The sequence below is a fragment of the Hemiscyllium ocellatum genome, chromosome 5 (assembly GCF_020745735.1).
Source record: "Hemiscyllium ocellatum isolate sHemOce1 chromosome 5, sHemOce1.pat.X.cur, whole genome shotgun sequence".
Lineage (NCBI taxonomy): Eukaryota > Metazoa > Chordata > Chondrichthyes > Orectolobiformes > Hemiscylliidae > Hemiscyllium > Hemiscyllium ocellatum.
In genome coordinates, this window is record NC_083405.1 from 79886589 (window position 1) to 79904148 (window position 17560).

Sequence of the window (17560 nt, forward strand, 5' to 3'; positions counted from 1 at the left end):
AGAGGGTACGGCCTGGTTGGTCGATGGGAGGAATGAATCCAGTTGATACCCCAGCTCCCTTTACACCCATTCCAGTCCAGAAGAAAGGTTATACCTGAAACGTTGACTTCTCCATCTCCTGATGCTGCCTGGCTTACTGTGTTCTTCCAGCCACCTGCTTGTCTACCTTAGCAACCAAGGGAGGTAATGGTGTAGTGGTATTATTGCTGCCTGACCTGCTGTGCTTTTCCAGCACCATACTGTCAACTCTGACCTCCATCATCTGCAGTCCTCGCTTTCCCCCAGATACTGTTCAACCCAAAGGGTTCAAATCCTACCATGGCAGATGGTGGAATTTGAATTCAATATTTAAAAAATTCTGGAATTAAGAGTCTAACAATGACCATGAAACTATTGTCATAAAAACCCAGCTCGTTCACTAATATCCTCTAGGGATGGAAACTGCCATCTTCACCTGGACTGGCCTACATGTGACTCCAGAACCACAAAAGTTAATTGACCTCTGGGCAACAAATGTTGTCTACCTAGTGATATTCTTATCCCGTGAATGCAGAAAGCAAACAAAATCTCCACAGAAGATGAGCCTCCTCCATTCCCTACACTCCAAGAATCAGTCAAGTAAGCCTCCTTGAAATAGCTTCTAATGTATTTACATCCTTTCTTGAATAACAAATTCAAAACTATATACAGTACTCCAGTTGTGGCCTCAGCAGTATACTATACAACTGTAGTAATAAGTCGAGAATTTTATATTCCATTTCCTTTGCAATGAAATACATCATTCCATTTTCTTCGCAAGTCACTCACTATACCTTGTACTACCTTTTTATGATTCATGTATAGGATTCACGTGGAGGGTTGCATCATTTGCGAACTATCTCTTTTTAAATACTATGCTGCTTTTCTTTTTTGTTAACCAATGTGGATAAGTTTACATTTTTCCACATTATACTCCAGCTTCCAATTTTCTGCCATTCATTTAACTTACCTAAATCCCTTTGCAGACTCTTTATGTCCTTTTCACAACTTACTTTCCTCACTATGTTTCTGACATCGGCAACTTTAGCAACCACACGTGGTCATTGGAATAAATTGTATTTAAATGGGCCCAATACTGATACTTGTGACGCACCTCACATTGTGCCAACTCAAAAATGACCTGTTAGTGCCCACTTTCTGCTTCCCATTAGCCAACCTATCCTCTAATCCTGCATTGTCATCTGCACTATCTAATCGTTCTGGACACTTCCCCATTTGCACCAAAAGTTACAGTTGTGCCACCCAAATTCATCTCCCATAATAGCTGCCTCTCTCTCATTCAAAGAGGAAAACAGCCCACAATAAGGAATTAAGAATCAAGATAGGTGTGGGCTACCTCACATTCATGTTCCTTGCCCCTTATACAGATTATCCTGATGCTGACTGCCTGAGTGGCTGACTGACTGTGTCTAAGCCCTTCAACTGATACAGAGGCTGACCTTGACTCTTGAGTGAAGACTATCTCCCTTGATTTGACTGATGACAGCTCACAACTATTTCAAACTACCTGGCTTTGTGTCTGTGCTAAATGACATGGGAATACCACACTACTGTCAGCCTGGTATCTCAGGCTCAGAGGGTAAAAAGGAAAGCAATGCAAGGCAGAGATGCTGCAAGCATCCAAGAAAGCTTAGAGCGAGCAAGTGCTATGACAGCAAACAAACAGACCAGACATGCAACCTGGTCCAATCTATGAGCTGGTGCATGTCCCCGAGCGCGGTGTCCTTGCAGTAGCATTGCAATGATTGTTGCTGATGTGGTTTGATGAGCAGAAACATACTGTAAGTGAGAGGTGCCATGAGAGTTCCAAGGTGTTGGCATATTTTGAATGTCAATGTCAATGCACATGGGGTGCATGGTGCATACCTTGGAGTCTTTGGCGAGCTTTAGTCGCCAGATGTCCCTGCTGACTTCCATCGCAAGAATTCTCAACATATCACTTGTTCGGCTTTGGTAAAATAGAAAGCTGAATATTGATAAGGTGAGTCATGGCATTAATAAAGTTATAATTCCTCCTTCATGGCAACTCACTGAAGTTATCGTCAAGCCAATCAGCAAATACGTAGAAGTTGTGGCAAGTGCTACTGATGTGAGATAAGCCTTGCTGGACGCTCTGTGTGATTCTGTCTCCAATCTTGTTCTAGCCCACATCAATCAGGCGCCTATAAGATTGCACCCAAGTGGGAATTAACCCTTTTGGGTTAATTAGCTGAATTCAAATTTCCCCAGCTGTCATGGGGAGCTCCAGTTTAAATATGGATATGAGTTCAGGTCTCTAGATCGCAAGTCAATTGACATTCACTTTGCTTCCATTCTTAGTAGAAATTCTGCTTCTTTCTTCCACTAGAAGGAAACTATAATTCAGAGTTACAAGTTACAGAAAGTACACTTACACAAAAACAAAACATATTCAAAACACTTCTGCCACATACACCTATAAAGTTTAATCAAAGTTGGAATGGGTGATTCTTGAATATGAATAACATTTTGCAAAGTGGTCTAATGTGCTGGAAATGGGCTTTGTGCATTATGTGTTAGGAGTTTGTTAAGCAGTGTCTGTCTTTCAGCAGGAACATAAATAAAACTTTTTGAAGTAATTGGTTTCCCTTGCTAATTTAAGCAGATAATTTTGATGCAGTTCAGTAGTGAAGGATGGCTTAGTCTAGATAAACAGTAACTGTTGTTGTGGTTCTGTTCGCCGAGCTGGGAATTTGTGTTGCAAACGTTTCGTCCCATGTCGAGGTGACATCCTCAGTGCTTGAGAGCCTCCTGTGAAGCACTTTTATGATGTTTCCTCCGGCATTTATAGTGGTTTGCCTCTGCCGCTTCCGGTTGTCAGTTCCAGCTGTCCACTGCAGTGGCCGGTATATTGGGTCCAGGTCGATATGTTTGTTGATAGAATCTGTGGATGAGTGCCATGCCTCTAGGAATTCCCTGGCTGTTCTCTGTTTGCCTTGTCCTATAATAGTAGTGTTGTCCCAGTCGAATTCATGTTGCTTGTCATCTGAGTGTGTGGCTACTAAGGATAGCTGGTCGTGTTGTTTCGTGGCTAGTTGGTGTTCATGGATGCGGATCGTTAGCTGTCTTCCTGTTTGTCCTATGTAGTGTTTTGTGCAGTCCTTGCATGGGATTTTGTACATTACATTGGTTTTGCTCATGCTGGGTATTGGGTCCTTCGTTCTGGCGAGTTGTCTGAGAGTGGCTGTTAGTTTGTGTGCTGTTATGAGTCCTAGTGGTCGCAGCAGTCTAGCTGTCAGTTTGGAAATGCTCCTGATGTATGGTAGTGTGGCTAGTCCTTTGGGTTGCGGCAGGTTCTTGTTCCATTGTCTTTCCCTTAGGCATCTGTTGATGAAAGAGCAGAAGCAGTAATGCAAATGTTAGAACAACCAGTCTTACCGCAAATTCAACCCAAACTCTGGGTAAGATATGTAGATGACACCTTTGTAATCATTAAAAACACAGAAATAGAGAACACACACCGGATCATCAACGCCACACTCACAGGAATCCGATTCATTAGAGAGGAAGAAAAGGACAACCAACTCCCATTCCTAGACGTGATGGTACAGAGAACACCAAACAGAGAATTCAGCACAAAGGTATGCAGGAAAGCCACACACACAGACCAAGTCCTGAACTATGAAAGCAACCACCCCAACACACACAAAAAAAGTTGCATCAAGACACTATTCAAAAGGGCCACAACACACTGCAGCACACCAGAACTTCAAAAAGAGGAAGAAGAACACATATACAATGTATTCGCCAAAAACGGATACCCACGTAATTTCATCAACAGATGCCTCAGGGAAAGACAACGGAACGAGAATATGCCACAACCCAAAGGACTAGCCACACTACCATACATCAGGAGCATTTCCGAACTGACAGCCAGACTACTGTGACCACTAGGACTCATAACAGCACACAAACCAACAGCCACTCTCAGACAACAACTCACCAGAACGAAGGACCCGATACCCAGCATGAGCAAAACCAATGTAGTGTACAAATTCCCATGCAAGGACTACACAAAACACTACATAGGACAAACAGGAAGACAGCTAACGATCTGCATCCATGAACACCAACTAGCCACGAAAGGACACGACCAGCTATCCTTAGTAGCCACACACTCAGATGACAAGCAACATGAATTCGACTGGGACAACACTACTATTATTGGACAAGCCAAGCAGAGAACAACCAGGGAATTCCTAGAGGCATGACACTCATCCACAGATTCTATCAACAAACACATCGACCTGGACCCAATATACTGGCCACTGCAGTGGACAGCTGGAACTGACAACCGGAAGCGGCAGAGACAAACCACTATAAATGCTTGAGGAAACATCACAGAAGCGCTTCACAGGAGGTTCCCAAGTACAGATGATGTCACCTAGACAGGGGATGAAACGTTTGCAACACAAATTCCCAGCTCGGCGAACAGAACCACAACAACGAGCATCCGAGCTACAAATCTTCTCCCAAACTATAAACAGTAACTGTTAATCACTCCACTTGGATTTGATGCACAAACACAGGAGCTGAACCTTTTAAATATTATTTTGTACACACAAATTAGATGATTCATATTTGCATCTGTATATTAACACAACTAAATGTTTAATTCTTATAGAATTGTCGATGGCATTGAAGATGAAAAAAGTTCAATAGGAAACCAGAGATTTGAGTTTTGCAATGAAAATACAGGACAAGAATCATTCAGACTTACACATGCCAGAGGTAATATTTGTCATGTTTATACTTGAACCAACATAAAATTATTACCCTATTATGCTTGAATATTATTAAAAATTGTCCTCTGATATGTAGATGAGAGCAGATCATCCTGATCCTCCTTTCATCTGAGATCCACATGTCCACAATATCAACAATGATGAGTTCTTAACAAGATTCAGGGAAGTCTTCACTATTACTTGAAGGGGAATCCTTGCCGCCGTTGTGGATGGTATATCACCAGAGACCATCAGATGTCTTCTATTTAAATTAAGTCAGGTTCAAGATGTGCAACCTGGCAGACACTCAGAATGTGCCAGCTTCCTATCACACATTTGGTGGGGTTCTTGCCAGATACTGTAGTGTATCTATGTTTATTTTTTTTAAAAAATGAACATCAAATCTGTCTTTTAAGTGACATAGTGACATTTTAAGTGTGAGCAGGGTTTAGTTGAGTGGGGTCAAAAAGCACCAAACACAGTGAACGTTAGCAGCATGACTCCCAACTAATTTTAGTTCCTGGTCGCCTGAAGTGAATGAATATCAGCTCTGATCAGAGAAGTTAAACAGGGATTTCGACATCAGTGAGCTGTCAGCCAGACACCCCAGGAAAAGCATTAAAACCTTCAAAACATTGCTTCATTAGATCCCTTATTCCTTTCTGTACCACGGTTTCCCCATTTGAACCAGAGTTAAGATTGCACTTCGGGGCCTTAAGAGATCATCACACCCAAGCTGTGCATTTCAAGAGATACCCATCAGTTGTGAAGTGATTGCCTTTGTCGCTTCCTCAGAAGGGTAGACTGAGATCAGAATTAGCAAGAAGCAGGTGATGAATTGATGGGTAAGTGAGATAGATAATTTAACTGCTTACTCACCTAGTTTCCAATCCTCCTCCCACCCCCTCCAAAATCCCACGATTTTGTTAAATTCTTCTGAATATTATTTTTTAAATGCTAGCATTTTCAAGTAATGAAAATTGCTTCTCTAACAATAATCGTCAGTACCTTGCACAGCTGAACTGGAGGACAACTGGAAATTGTAAATTCCTATTTAATGTTCACAGACTTTGACCAAGTTACACCTGCAATGCTGGCTGCGAAAGCTGAAGAAACAAAGCAGCAAATAAAAAAGCTGAATGATGAGGTATGGATAATTATTATTAACTCAAACTGAAAATCATAATTCAGCATGAAATAGCAAAAACAGAATTCTTACAGACAGGATTACATTTGAAAATATTTAAATGTTTGAGCGATAGGGAGAGGTTGAATAGTTTGAGCTATACGGAGAGGCTGAATAGGCTGGGGCTGTTTATCCCTGGAGTGTCAGAGGCTAAAGAGTGACCTTGCAGAGGTTTATAAAATTATGAGGGGCATGCATAGGGTGAATAGCCAAAGTTGAGAGTGTGTTGCTGGAAAAGCACGGCTGGTCAGGCAGCATCCGAGGAGCAGGAAAATTGATGTTTAGGGCCAGAGCCCTTCATCAGGAATAGCCAAGTCTTTTTCCCAGGGTAGGGGAGTTCAAAACTAGAAGACATAGATATAAGGTGAGAGGGGAAAGATTTAAAAGATACCTTAGGGGCAACTTTCTCACACAGAGGGTGGTGCACGTGTGGAATAAGTCACTAGAGGAAGTGATGGAGGCTGGTACAATTACCATATTTAGACCATAAGACCATAAGACATAGGAGTGGAAGTAAGGCCATTCGGCCCATTGAGTCCACTTCGCCATTCAATCATGGCTGATGGGCATTTCAACTCCACTTACCAGCGTTCTCCCCGTAGCCCTTAATTCCTCGAGACAACAAGAATCTATCAATCTCGGCCTTGAAGACATTTAGTGTCCCAGCCTCCAATGCACTCTGTGGCAATGAATTCCACAGACCCACCACTCTCTGGCTGAAGAAATGTCTCCGCATTTCTGTTCTGAATTGACCCCCTCTAAATGTAAGGCTGTGTCCACAGGTCCTAGTCTCCTCACCTAATGGAAACAATTTTCTAGCGTCCACCCTTTCCAAGCCATGTATTATCTTGTACAAGATATTTGAAAGAAATCTAGATGGTTTCAAAGTTTGGGAGAAGATTTGTAGCTCCGGGGCTCGTTGTTGTGGTTCTGTTCGCCGAGCTGGGAGTTTGTGTTGCAATCGTTTCGTCCCCTTTCTAGGTGACATCCTCAGTGCTTGGGAGCCTCTTGCGAAGCGCTTCTGTGACGTTTCCTCCGGCATTTATAGTGGCTTGTCTCTGCCGCTTCCGGTTGCCAGTTGCTGTCCGCTGCAGTGGTCAGTATATAGGGTCTAGGTCGATGTGTTTGTTGATAGAATTTGTGGATGAGTGCCATGCCTCTAGGAATTCCCTGGCTGTTCTCTGTTTGGCTTGCCCTGTAATAGTAGTGTTGTCCCAGTCGGTTTCATGCTGTTTGTCATCTGAGTGTGTGGCTACTAAGGATAGCTGGTCATGTCATTTCGTGGCTAGTTGGTGTTCATGGATGTGGGTTGTTAGCTGTCTTCCTGTTTGTTTTATGTAGTGTTTTGTGCAGTCCTTGCATGAGATTTTGTACACTACATTGGTTTTGCTCATGCTGGGTATCGGGTCCTTTGTCCTGGTGAGTTGTTATCTGAGAGTGGCTGTTGGTTTGTGTGCTGTTATGAGTCCTAGTGGTCACAGTAGTCTGGCTGTCAGTTCGGAAATGCTCCTGATGTATGGTAGTGTGGCTAGTCCTTTGGGTTGCGGCATGTCCTCGTTCCGTTGTCTTTCCCTTAGGCATCTGTTGATGAAATTGCGGGGGTATCTGTTTTTGGTGAATACCTTGTATAGGTGTTCTTCTTCCTCTTTTTGCAGGTTCTGGTGTACTGCAGTGTGTTGTGGCCCTTTTGAATAGTGTCCTGATGCAACTTCGTTTGTGTGTGTTGGGGTGGTTGCTTTCATAGTTCAGGACTTGGTCAGTGTGTGTGGCTTTCCTGTGTACCTTCGTGCTGAATTCTCTGTTCAGTGTTCTCTGTACCATGGTACCTCTCCCCTATCCTGGTACAGAGAACACTGAACAGAGAATTCAGCATGAAGGTATACAGGAAAGCCACACACACTGACCAAGTTCTGAACTATAAAAGCAACCACCCCAACACACACAAACGAAGTTACATCAGGACACTATTCAAAAGGGACACAACACACTGTAGTACACCAGAACCTGCAAAAAGAGGAAGAAGAACACCTATACAAGGTATTCACCAAAAACAGATACCCCCGCAATTTCATCAACAGATGCCTAAGGGAAAGACAACGGAACGAGGACATGCCTCAACCCAAAGGACTAGCCACACTACCATACATCAGGAGCATTTCTGAACTGACAGCCAGACTGCTGCGACCACTAGGACTCATAACAGCACACAAACCAACAGCCACTCTCAGACAACAACTCACCAGGACAAAAGACCCGATACCCAGCATGAGCAAAACCAATATAGTGTACAAAATCCCGTGCAAGGACTGCACAAAACACTACATAGGACAAACAGGAAGACAGCTAACGATCCGCATCCATGAACACCAACTAGCCACGAAATGACACGACCAGCTATCCTTAGTAGCCACACACGCAGATGACAAACAGCATGAATCCGACTGGGACAACACTACTATTATAGGACAAGCCAAACAGAGAACAGCCAGGGAATTCCTAGAGGCATAGCACTCATCCACAGATTCTATCAACAAACACATCAACCTGGACCCAATATACCGGCCACTGCAGCGGACAGCAACTGACAACCAGAAGCGGCAGAGACAAGCCACTGATAAATGCCTGAGGAAACATCACAGAAGCGCTTCACAGGAGGCTCCCAAACACTGAGGATGTCACCTAGAAAGGGGATGAAACGTTTGCAACACAAACTCCCAGCTCAGCGAACAGAATCATAACATCTAGGTGGGTATATGAATAAGAAGGATTTAGAAGGATATGGGCTAAATGCTGGCAAAAGGGACTAGATTACTTCAGGATATCTAGTCAGCATGGACAATTTGAACCGAAGGATCTGTTTCCATGTTGCTTGACTGTACAAGAGATCACTCTTGACTGTATAAAATATTATTCTGCATGTATTCATAGGTGTCCAATATGAAAAGCATATCCCAGATCTATAGGGATATGTTATTTCACTACTTCTGGAAAGTTTAAGCATAGGGCAGTAACAACCAAAGATTAGGAACCCTCAATTGTATGTCAGATCTTCGCTGAAATTTACCCAATTTATTCAGCCATTACTTGCACTGTTAACTTTGTTGAAGAAAAAAAAACTTATTTTTCAAAGTAACAGAAAAATGACATTGTTTCCTTGTCAAATTAGGCTTCTACAATTCCCATATATAACTGTCCACAAATTTTGGCCTCAGGCTACTTACATCTTAACTAGATTTTGGCATCATCCATTTAAGGACCATCGCATAAACTACTTCTGATGTGCTCCTCAGAGTTTTGTCTCTCCCAATATTTTATTTTTACTTTAGAACATTGCAATCAAATGAAATGCCAAAACTTACCAGTCATATTTGTGACAGTCTATATTTAAATCTAGTAGCCAAAATGAAACTGGCATAAATTGCAGCTTATGTCAGCTTAACTGACTGTACTCATAGAAACATGTAAATGAAAACTTAATAGCTTACTGTATATATTTTCATAATTTACTTTTGCACTTCAATTCTATAGAATGTACCAAAATTATGCGTCTTTCCATGAGTAACCGTGAATCTATTTATAATAGACTTATAATAGAAACCTGAGCAGGTTTGTGTCGCTCTGCTGAATCTCCACAGTTTGCACCCCCATCCAGATTGGCACTGAGGACACTAATTTCGAGCAGCTGATGGTGAGCATATTGGACGAGTGGGATAAGCTGATGGAAACCCTGCGAGTGATACAGGAAGCATTGTCCCCCTCTCAGGAGAGGTAGAAGATAAAGTTAAAGTCTTATAGTTGTAAAAAGGAATGCACAAAGAGTCTTTGGAACTCTTTTCGCTAGAAAGCAGTGGATGTCAGGTTATTACTACTATTATGGTAGAGGTAGTTAGATGCTTTAATAACAAGGGATTAAAGATTAGCAGTATTAGATGGGAATTGAAATTGAGACCACAATCAAATCAGCCATAATTTGATATAATGGTATAGTGGGTTGAAGGGACTGAATATTTGTATGCGCATGGTTTTTGAGGAAATGTATTTATTAAGTTGTTGCTCTTAAATTATCATAGCATATATGTTATTCTTTTTGACCACTTTCCCTTTATCCATCCTTGAGTGCTTGTGGTAATTGGCTTTCTAACCTATTTTATAACTAAGGTATGAAGCAATGGGATCATCAAAGAGGGAGTTCTGGGATACTGGTTGTTTGGTGGAAGGTCTACTCAGTACCAGTGGCATTGCTTAGATAAGCTTGAATAGTGGTTATTACATTTTCTGGCAACCTGGATCCTCATCTGAGGTCTAACCTAAAGCAGAATAAGCAGCACCCTTCCTGATGTATCCTGATGTGTTAGAGCTGAAGTATAGAAAATAATATCTCATGAAAAGTTTTGTGAACAAACAATCTCCCATTCAAGGGGAAGGAGGGAGTCAGGGGCGTATATTTATCAACATATTCTTCTGGGATTGATTCAGCCCCATTTTGATTGCTGTTTCCACTGCCTAATTTCAGGAAGCCAATGGACTCAATATTAAAGCCAAAAGACATTGAAATATTGCTCTAATTGAGTGATTTACATAGAGTAATTACAAATTTGTTACTCCCAATGTATCACGGCCTAACATACTCAAATGAAATGTAGGAAACAGCAAGGTGAAGTTGAGTTCCCAATGTGCTGTAGTTTTAACCATCAAATCAAGTCACCCAAGCTCAGTTGATTCTCCAAGGTAAAATTTAGTTCAATAATTTTTCAAAAACAGAACTAGAGAAGCATATGCTGAGTCCTTGAACTGGAACCTTCCGATATTTTGAGCAACTGTAACAGATGCTACTCCAGCAGAGTCCTACTGGAATCACATATTGCTAACTTCACAAATGCATTTTCATAAGGCTAAATTTATCACAGCTTTGCACCTAAATCTATACTAACCCTGACCATTGCTGCTAAGAATCTCATATTCATGGTCATGGGTTTTGTTTTCAAAGTGCAATGATTAAAACAGGTATTTATTCCAACATGCATCAATAGCAGAGCAATGCTCATTGACGCGTTTAGCAGAGATCAGAGATTCCACTATGAGAAGAAGATACAATATTCAGATTATTGTCTTGCATTTAATTTAGTCACATTAAAAATACATTTATGCTATTGCCAACAAGGGGAATAAAATTGCTGCATAAGAATAACATAACCAATGTACCATGTATATCTTCAATAAAAGTTTTCAATGGCAAGTGAGGTTTTAAATTTCTCAGTAAATTTTGTTACGAAGGTGACATCTGAAAATGAGAACAGCCTTGGATACAAGGCTGTAATTATCAAAAACATTTCCAGTTCCATGGTATATAACAAGCACATTTAAAAGGAAATGTGACAGCATTTGAAAGAAGAAAGCAGTCAAGTTTTTTTTTAGAAATGCTTATGAGCAACATTTTTAATATCTGTGACAGTAAATTTAAACTTTGAGTTAGAATCTGAGTATAGTTCCTCACTAAATAAAACAAATACATTTGACAAAGACTATCCTCATTTATTCATTGATACAATTTTAAAAATTCCCCAATAATTCTATCTAACTGTACCTTGACTGACAAATGAATAAAAGACAAATGAATAAATGCCAAAACTGAAAATTGATTAGGAAGTGCATGACCTCACATTTTTCTGCGTTAAATTCCATCTGCAGAGTTTTCACCCAATCACTCAACTATTTATATCCCTTTGCAGATTCCTTATTTTGTCATCACAAGAAGTCCTGACATCTATTTTTGCATTATCAGCAAATTTAGATACAATACGCTCTGTCCCAACCTCCAAGCTGTCCTTATAGATAGTAAATAAGTGATAGCCTAATACTGGTCCTTGAGGCACTCCACTCATTTTGTCTTTCTAAGCTGAAAATGACCCATTAATCCCAACTGTTTTCTGTGTATTAATCAATCCTTAATCCATGTTAATACATTAGCCCCAATATTGTGATCTCCTATCTTGTGCAATACCTTTTATTCTGGTTCCTTATTAAATGCCTTCTTGAAATCAGTTCACTTTATAAGTTCTGCTTGTTATGTCCTCAAAGAAGTCTAGCAGATTTGTCAAACATAATTTTCCTTTCAATCAACTATGTTGATTCTGTCTAATTGTGTTAAGCTTTCCAAATATCCCGCTATTTCTTCCTTAATAATGGACTCTAGCATTTTCCCAATGTTAGATGTAACATTAACTAACCTATAGCTTCCTGTTTTCTATCTCCAACTTTTCTTGAACAGCATATCACATTAAACAGAGAGCAAAAGGCTTTGTTATGTGATGGAACCCTAGAATCCAGTGAGTTCTGAAAGATTTCAACCAAAGCTTCCACTGACTCAGCAGCCACTTCTTTGAAAACCTTTGGATGCAGGCCATCAGGTCCTCATGGTGGAGAGTGTTACATACTTTTTCCTCCCATTAACACCCCATTTATTTACACCTCTTTTTACATATATCTAGAAGCTCTTACTGTTATATATTTGTTTTATATTTCATGCCAATTATTTCATAATAAATTTTCTTCATTTTCATTTGGCTTTTAGTCATCGACAGCTTGTCCCTAAAAATTTCTGAATCCTTTGGTCTGCCATTAGTTTGTTGATATTTTGTATGCCATAGTTTTCTTTTTAATTGGAAACTCTCTTTGACCACTTTTATTGATTATGGATGGTTCATCCTTCTAATAGTATTCTTCGTATTGAGCTGAGTACATTTTCGTTGAAGGTTATGAAATATCTACTTAACTGTGTGCCTCTGTTAGCTATTGACCTTCCCATTAATCGACTTTCCCAGCCTATTTTAGACAACATTTTTTTTCACACCTCTGTAATCACCCTTATTTAAAGTGAGAAAATTGGGTTGTAACCCAAGCTGTTCTCTTCAAACTAAATTTGGAATTCAATCATGTTGTAATCACTAACCTCTAGCAGATCTTGAGCTATAGGATCTCCTATTTACCCTACTTCACATGTTGGGGTTCATGTGACTGTAAAGCTTCTAATAAATTGTGACCCTAAGTCAGCAGATGGAACAGTTTTAACTGAAAAATACTGAGGTAAATTAATGATGAAAGAAATGATGTAGATATGCTCACCATCAAAGAAGTGGATCATAGTAAAATATTCATGATAGTGACAGAGGAACATTTTGAGAACATAATATAGAGTAACATTAATGAAACTTAGAAAGGCACAGGTTATTCAGGGACAGTCTCTTTGGGTTCACAAAACCTAAGTCATGCCTGATTAATTTAATCAAATCCTTCAATGAACTGACTGAACACAGTCAAAGTGAATGAATTGAATATCTGGCTTTTAAAAAGCTTCTGATGATGTCCTAAAGAGGAGAATTATTTCATATGTTTCAGGTTCATGGTGTTAAAAATATACTGACAGCACAGGTTCAGGGATAGATGAAAGATAAGAGCTAGTGATGCATCGGGAATCAGTGTGGAGACCTTTATGCATACAAAAAGGCAATTAAAAGTAAATTTTCTGATTTCAAAGGAGGTAATAGCGTTATGATTGCAGCTGATGATAATGCTGAACATCTCCGATCCAGTGTGAAACCTAGCATGATAGGTCATAAATTTTATATTTACAGTTCGCTCACTGCAGTGGTCAACCACTGAACAAGCTTGTAAGAGGTTGCAAAAGTACTTTAAAAAAGAAATATAAAGATTTATGATGTGTAAAAGGGAAAAAAAGCACCAACTCTATTGTGCTACACCAGACTTAATTGAAATGGTCTTATTAAAAATATCAGAACAAAAGGTTTAACCCTTGATCCTCAACAACAACCTTAAAAGTTTTGAGAAGATTTGTAGCTCAGGTTAAGGTTTTGGATGTAGGTTTGCTCACTGTGCTGGAATGTTCGTTTCCAGATGTTTCGTCACCCAACTAGGTAACATCCTCAGTGGGCCTCAAGTGAAGCACTGCTGAAAATTCATGCTTTCTGTTTATATATTTGGGTTTGTTTGGGTTTCTTTGGGTTGGTGATGTCATTTCCTGTGGTGATGTTTTTCCTGTGGTGAAGTCACTTCCTCTTCCTTTTCTCAGGGGGTGGTAGATTGGGTTTAACTCGATTTGTTTGTTGTTAGAGTTCTAGGAATTCTCGTGCATTTCTTTGTTTGGCTTGTCTTCGGATGGATGTGTTGTTCCAGTCGAAATGGTGTCCTTCCTCATCGTATGTAAGGATACTAGTGAGAGGGGGTCATGTTTTTTTGTGGCTAGTTGGTGTTCATGTATCCTGGTGGCTAGTTTTCTTCCTGTTTGTCCAATGTAGTGTTTGTTACAGTCCTTGCATGGTATTTTGTAAATGACATTAGATTTGTTTGTTGCCTGTGTAGGGTCTTTCAAGTTCATTCATTGCTGTTTTAGTGTGTTGGGAACTTCAAACCAGCATCTTCAGGAAAATAACATATACAGATCAAATATCAAACAACAGAAGCAATCATTCCAACACCCACAAGTGAAGCTAAATCAAAACATTATTTCAATGAGCCAACACACACTGCAGCACAGAGGAACTACACAGAGCAGAGGAAAACCACCTATACTGTGTATTCAAAAAGAATGGGTACCCAATGAACACAGTCCACCGATTTCTCAGTAACAAACCCAAACAAGCAGACAAAACACGTCCAGAAACTCTAGCCACTCTCCCCTACATCAAAGACATCTCAGAAATGACTGCTAAATACTCAGATCCTTTGGCATCATGGTCGCCCACAGACCCACCAACACACTAAAAGAGCAGCTAATGAACTTGAAAGACCCTATACAGACAACAAGCAAAACTAATGTCATTTACAAAATACCATGCAAGTAATGTAACAAACACTACGTTGGACCACCAGGCAGAAAACTAGCCACCAGGATACATGAACACCAACTAGCCACATAAAGACATGACCCTCTCTCATTTACATACGGATGAGGGAGGACAGCATTTCGACTGGGACAACACATCCATCTGAGGACAAGCCAAACAAAGACATGCACGAGAATTCCTAGAAGCATGGCATTCTAACCTGAACTCTATCAACAAACAAGTCGAGTGAGGCCCCATCTACTACCCCTGAGAAAAGGAACAGGAAGTGACTTCACCACAGGAAATAACATCACCACAGGAACTGACATCACCAATCCAAAGAAACCCAAACATATAAATAGAATGCAGGAATTTTCAGCAGTGTTTCGCCTGAGACTCATTGAAGATGTTACCCAGTAGGGTGACAAAACATCTGGAAATGAACCTTTCAGCTCAGCAAGCAAACCGACATCCAAAACAACCTTAAAAATACTGCAACTTTACAGGATCACCCAGATTCATCTTTAAAGTTCCTTATTTAGTGGACATAGAATCATAGAATCCCTACAGCGTGTAAGCAAGCCATTCAGCCCATTGAGTTCACACTGTCGGAAAAGAATCTCACCCAGACCCACCCCATTATCCTTGCCCCTGTAACCCTGCATTTCCCATAGCTAATTCATCTAACCTCTACATCTTTGGACTGTGGGAGGAAACGGAGCACCTGGAGGAAACACACATAGACACTGAAAGAATGTGCAAATTCCACAATGGCAGTCACCCGAGAGTGGAATCAAACCCAGGTCACTGGCACTGTGAGGTCCTGTTGTTATCAATTTCTTTTTAGCAAATTTCTGTATTCACTCATTGTGATTTGTTTAGTTATTATCTCTTCCTGAGACTTCTAAACAACTGCTAATGTGTTCGTTTATTTCTTGACATAAGTTCCTTAATCAAAAGCCCATTTGTTTTTCTCTCTTCTCTACTTGTTTGTTAGGCACTGAATTAGTTACCTTTACGGTTTAAAAAGCCTCAATTAAAAGCCTTATATTACAGTATGGCAATAAAGTATTCCTCAAACTGTACAAAATTCCAAACAGCCCACCTCCACTCGCAGAACTCAAAACTGAAACTTCCTAACACACACAATGTAGAAAGACAATTCAAATTCAATTCATATTTGATTCTATCCACATTATCACCCAAGTTTCAAATAATAATGATATATCATAAACTTTCATAACAATGATGAAGCTGTAAAAGACATTAATAGCCATAATGGTACAAATGCTAGCTGTCCATAAGTTGCATGAACAATCCGTATTTTGACACTGCTGATAACTCCAGCTTTGTACTTTCAGCAAGGTTCATAACATACTGCTGACATACTGTACTGCTGCAGCATTGTAACAACTTTGCTAAAGAATCTCTGCAATAATATCATGCAATCATAGAATCCCTGCAGTGTGCAGGCAGGCCATTCAGCCCATCGAGTCCACACCAACCCACCAAAGAGCATCCCTCCCATTGAGCCACTTTGGCACTGTAATTTCCTGGTTCTATGTGACATATTAAATTGTTTGTGAGCTCATTTTACCTCTTTGTATTGAAGCTGCTGAGAGGGTTAAAGATTAAATGTACAGTTGCATTCTGCTTCAGTTAAGCTTATTTTCAGATATCACAAGTTAAGAATTTAATTAGAGGGCTAAACTATCAGTATCTGGCTTATGCCATTGACAGTAGAAATATAGTATAATAATAATATTGCTGAAAATGTGTTGCTGATTAAAGCACAGCAGGTTAGGCAGCATCCAAGGAACAGGAAATTCGACGTTTCGGGCCAGAGCCCTTCATCAGGAATGAGGAGAGTGTGCCAGGCAGGCTAAGATAAAAGGTAGGGAGGAGGGTCTAGGGGGAGGGGCGATGGAGGTGGGATAGGTGGAAGAAGGTCAAGGTGAGGGTGATAGGTCGGGGTGGGGGGGGGGGCAGAGAGGTCAGGAAGAGGATTGCAGGTTAGGAGGGCGGTGCTGAGTTGAGGGAACCGACTGAGACAAGGTGGGGGGAGGGGAAATGAGGAAACTGGAGAAATCTGAGTTCATCCCTTGTGGTTGGAGGGTTCCCAGGCGGAAGATGAGGCGCTCTTCCTCCAACCGTCGTGTTGTTATGTTCTGCCGATGGAGGAGTCCAAGGACCTGCATGTCCTCGGTGGAGTGGGAGGGAGAGTTAAAGTGTTGAGCCACAGGGTGGTTGGGTTGGTTGGTCCGGGCGTCCCAGAGGTGTTCCCTGAAGCGTTCCGCGAGTAGGCGGCCCATCTCCCCAATATAGAGGAGGCCACATTGGGTGCAGCGGATGCAATAGATGATGTGTGTGGAGGTGCAGGTGAATTTGTGGTGGATATGGAAGGATCCCTTGGGGCCTTGGAGAGAAGTAAGGGAGGAGGTGTGGGCGCAAGTTTTACATTTCCTGCGGTTGCAGGGGAAGGTGCCGGGAGTGGAGGTTGGGTTGGTGGGGGGTGTGGACATGACGAGGAAGTCACGAAGGGAGTGGTCTTTGCGGAATGCTGATAGGGGAGGGGAGGGAAATATAACCCTGGTGGTGGGGTCCGTTTGGAGGTGGCGGAAATGACGGCAGATTATACGTTGTATACAGTGGTTGGTGGGGTGGTAGGTGAGAACCAGTGGGGTTCTGTCTTGGTGGCGGTTGGAGGAGCGGGGCTCAAGGGCGGAGGAGCGGGAAGTGGAGGAGATGCGGTG

General features: G+C 41.1%; 1 protein-coding gene across 1 annotated transcript in view; it reads left to right on the forward strand.

Annotated features, from left to right (window-relative positions):
- LOC132816083 (potassium voltage-gated channel subfamily H member 8-like) overlaps nt 1–17560 on the forward strand; it is a 438395-nt gene that overhangs the window by 395751 nt on the left and 25084 nt on the right. The window contains exons 14-15 of the mRNA XM_060825513.1: nt 4682–4788; nt 5849–5928. Coding sequence (XP_060681496.1) covers nt 4682–4788; nt 5849–5928 — 187 coding nt within the window. The remainder of the gene's footprint in view (nt 1–4681; nt 4789–5848; nt 5929–17560) is intronic.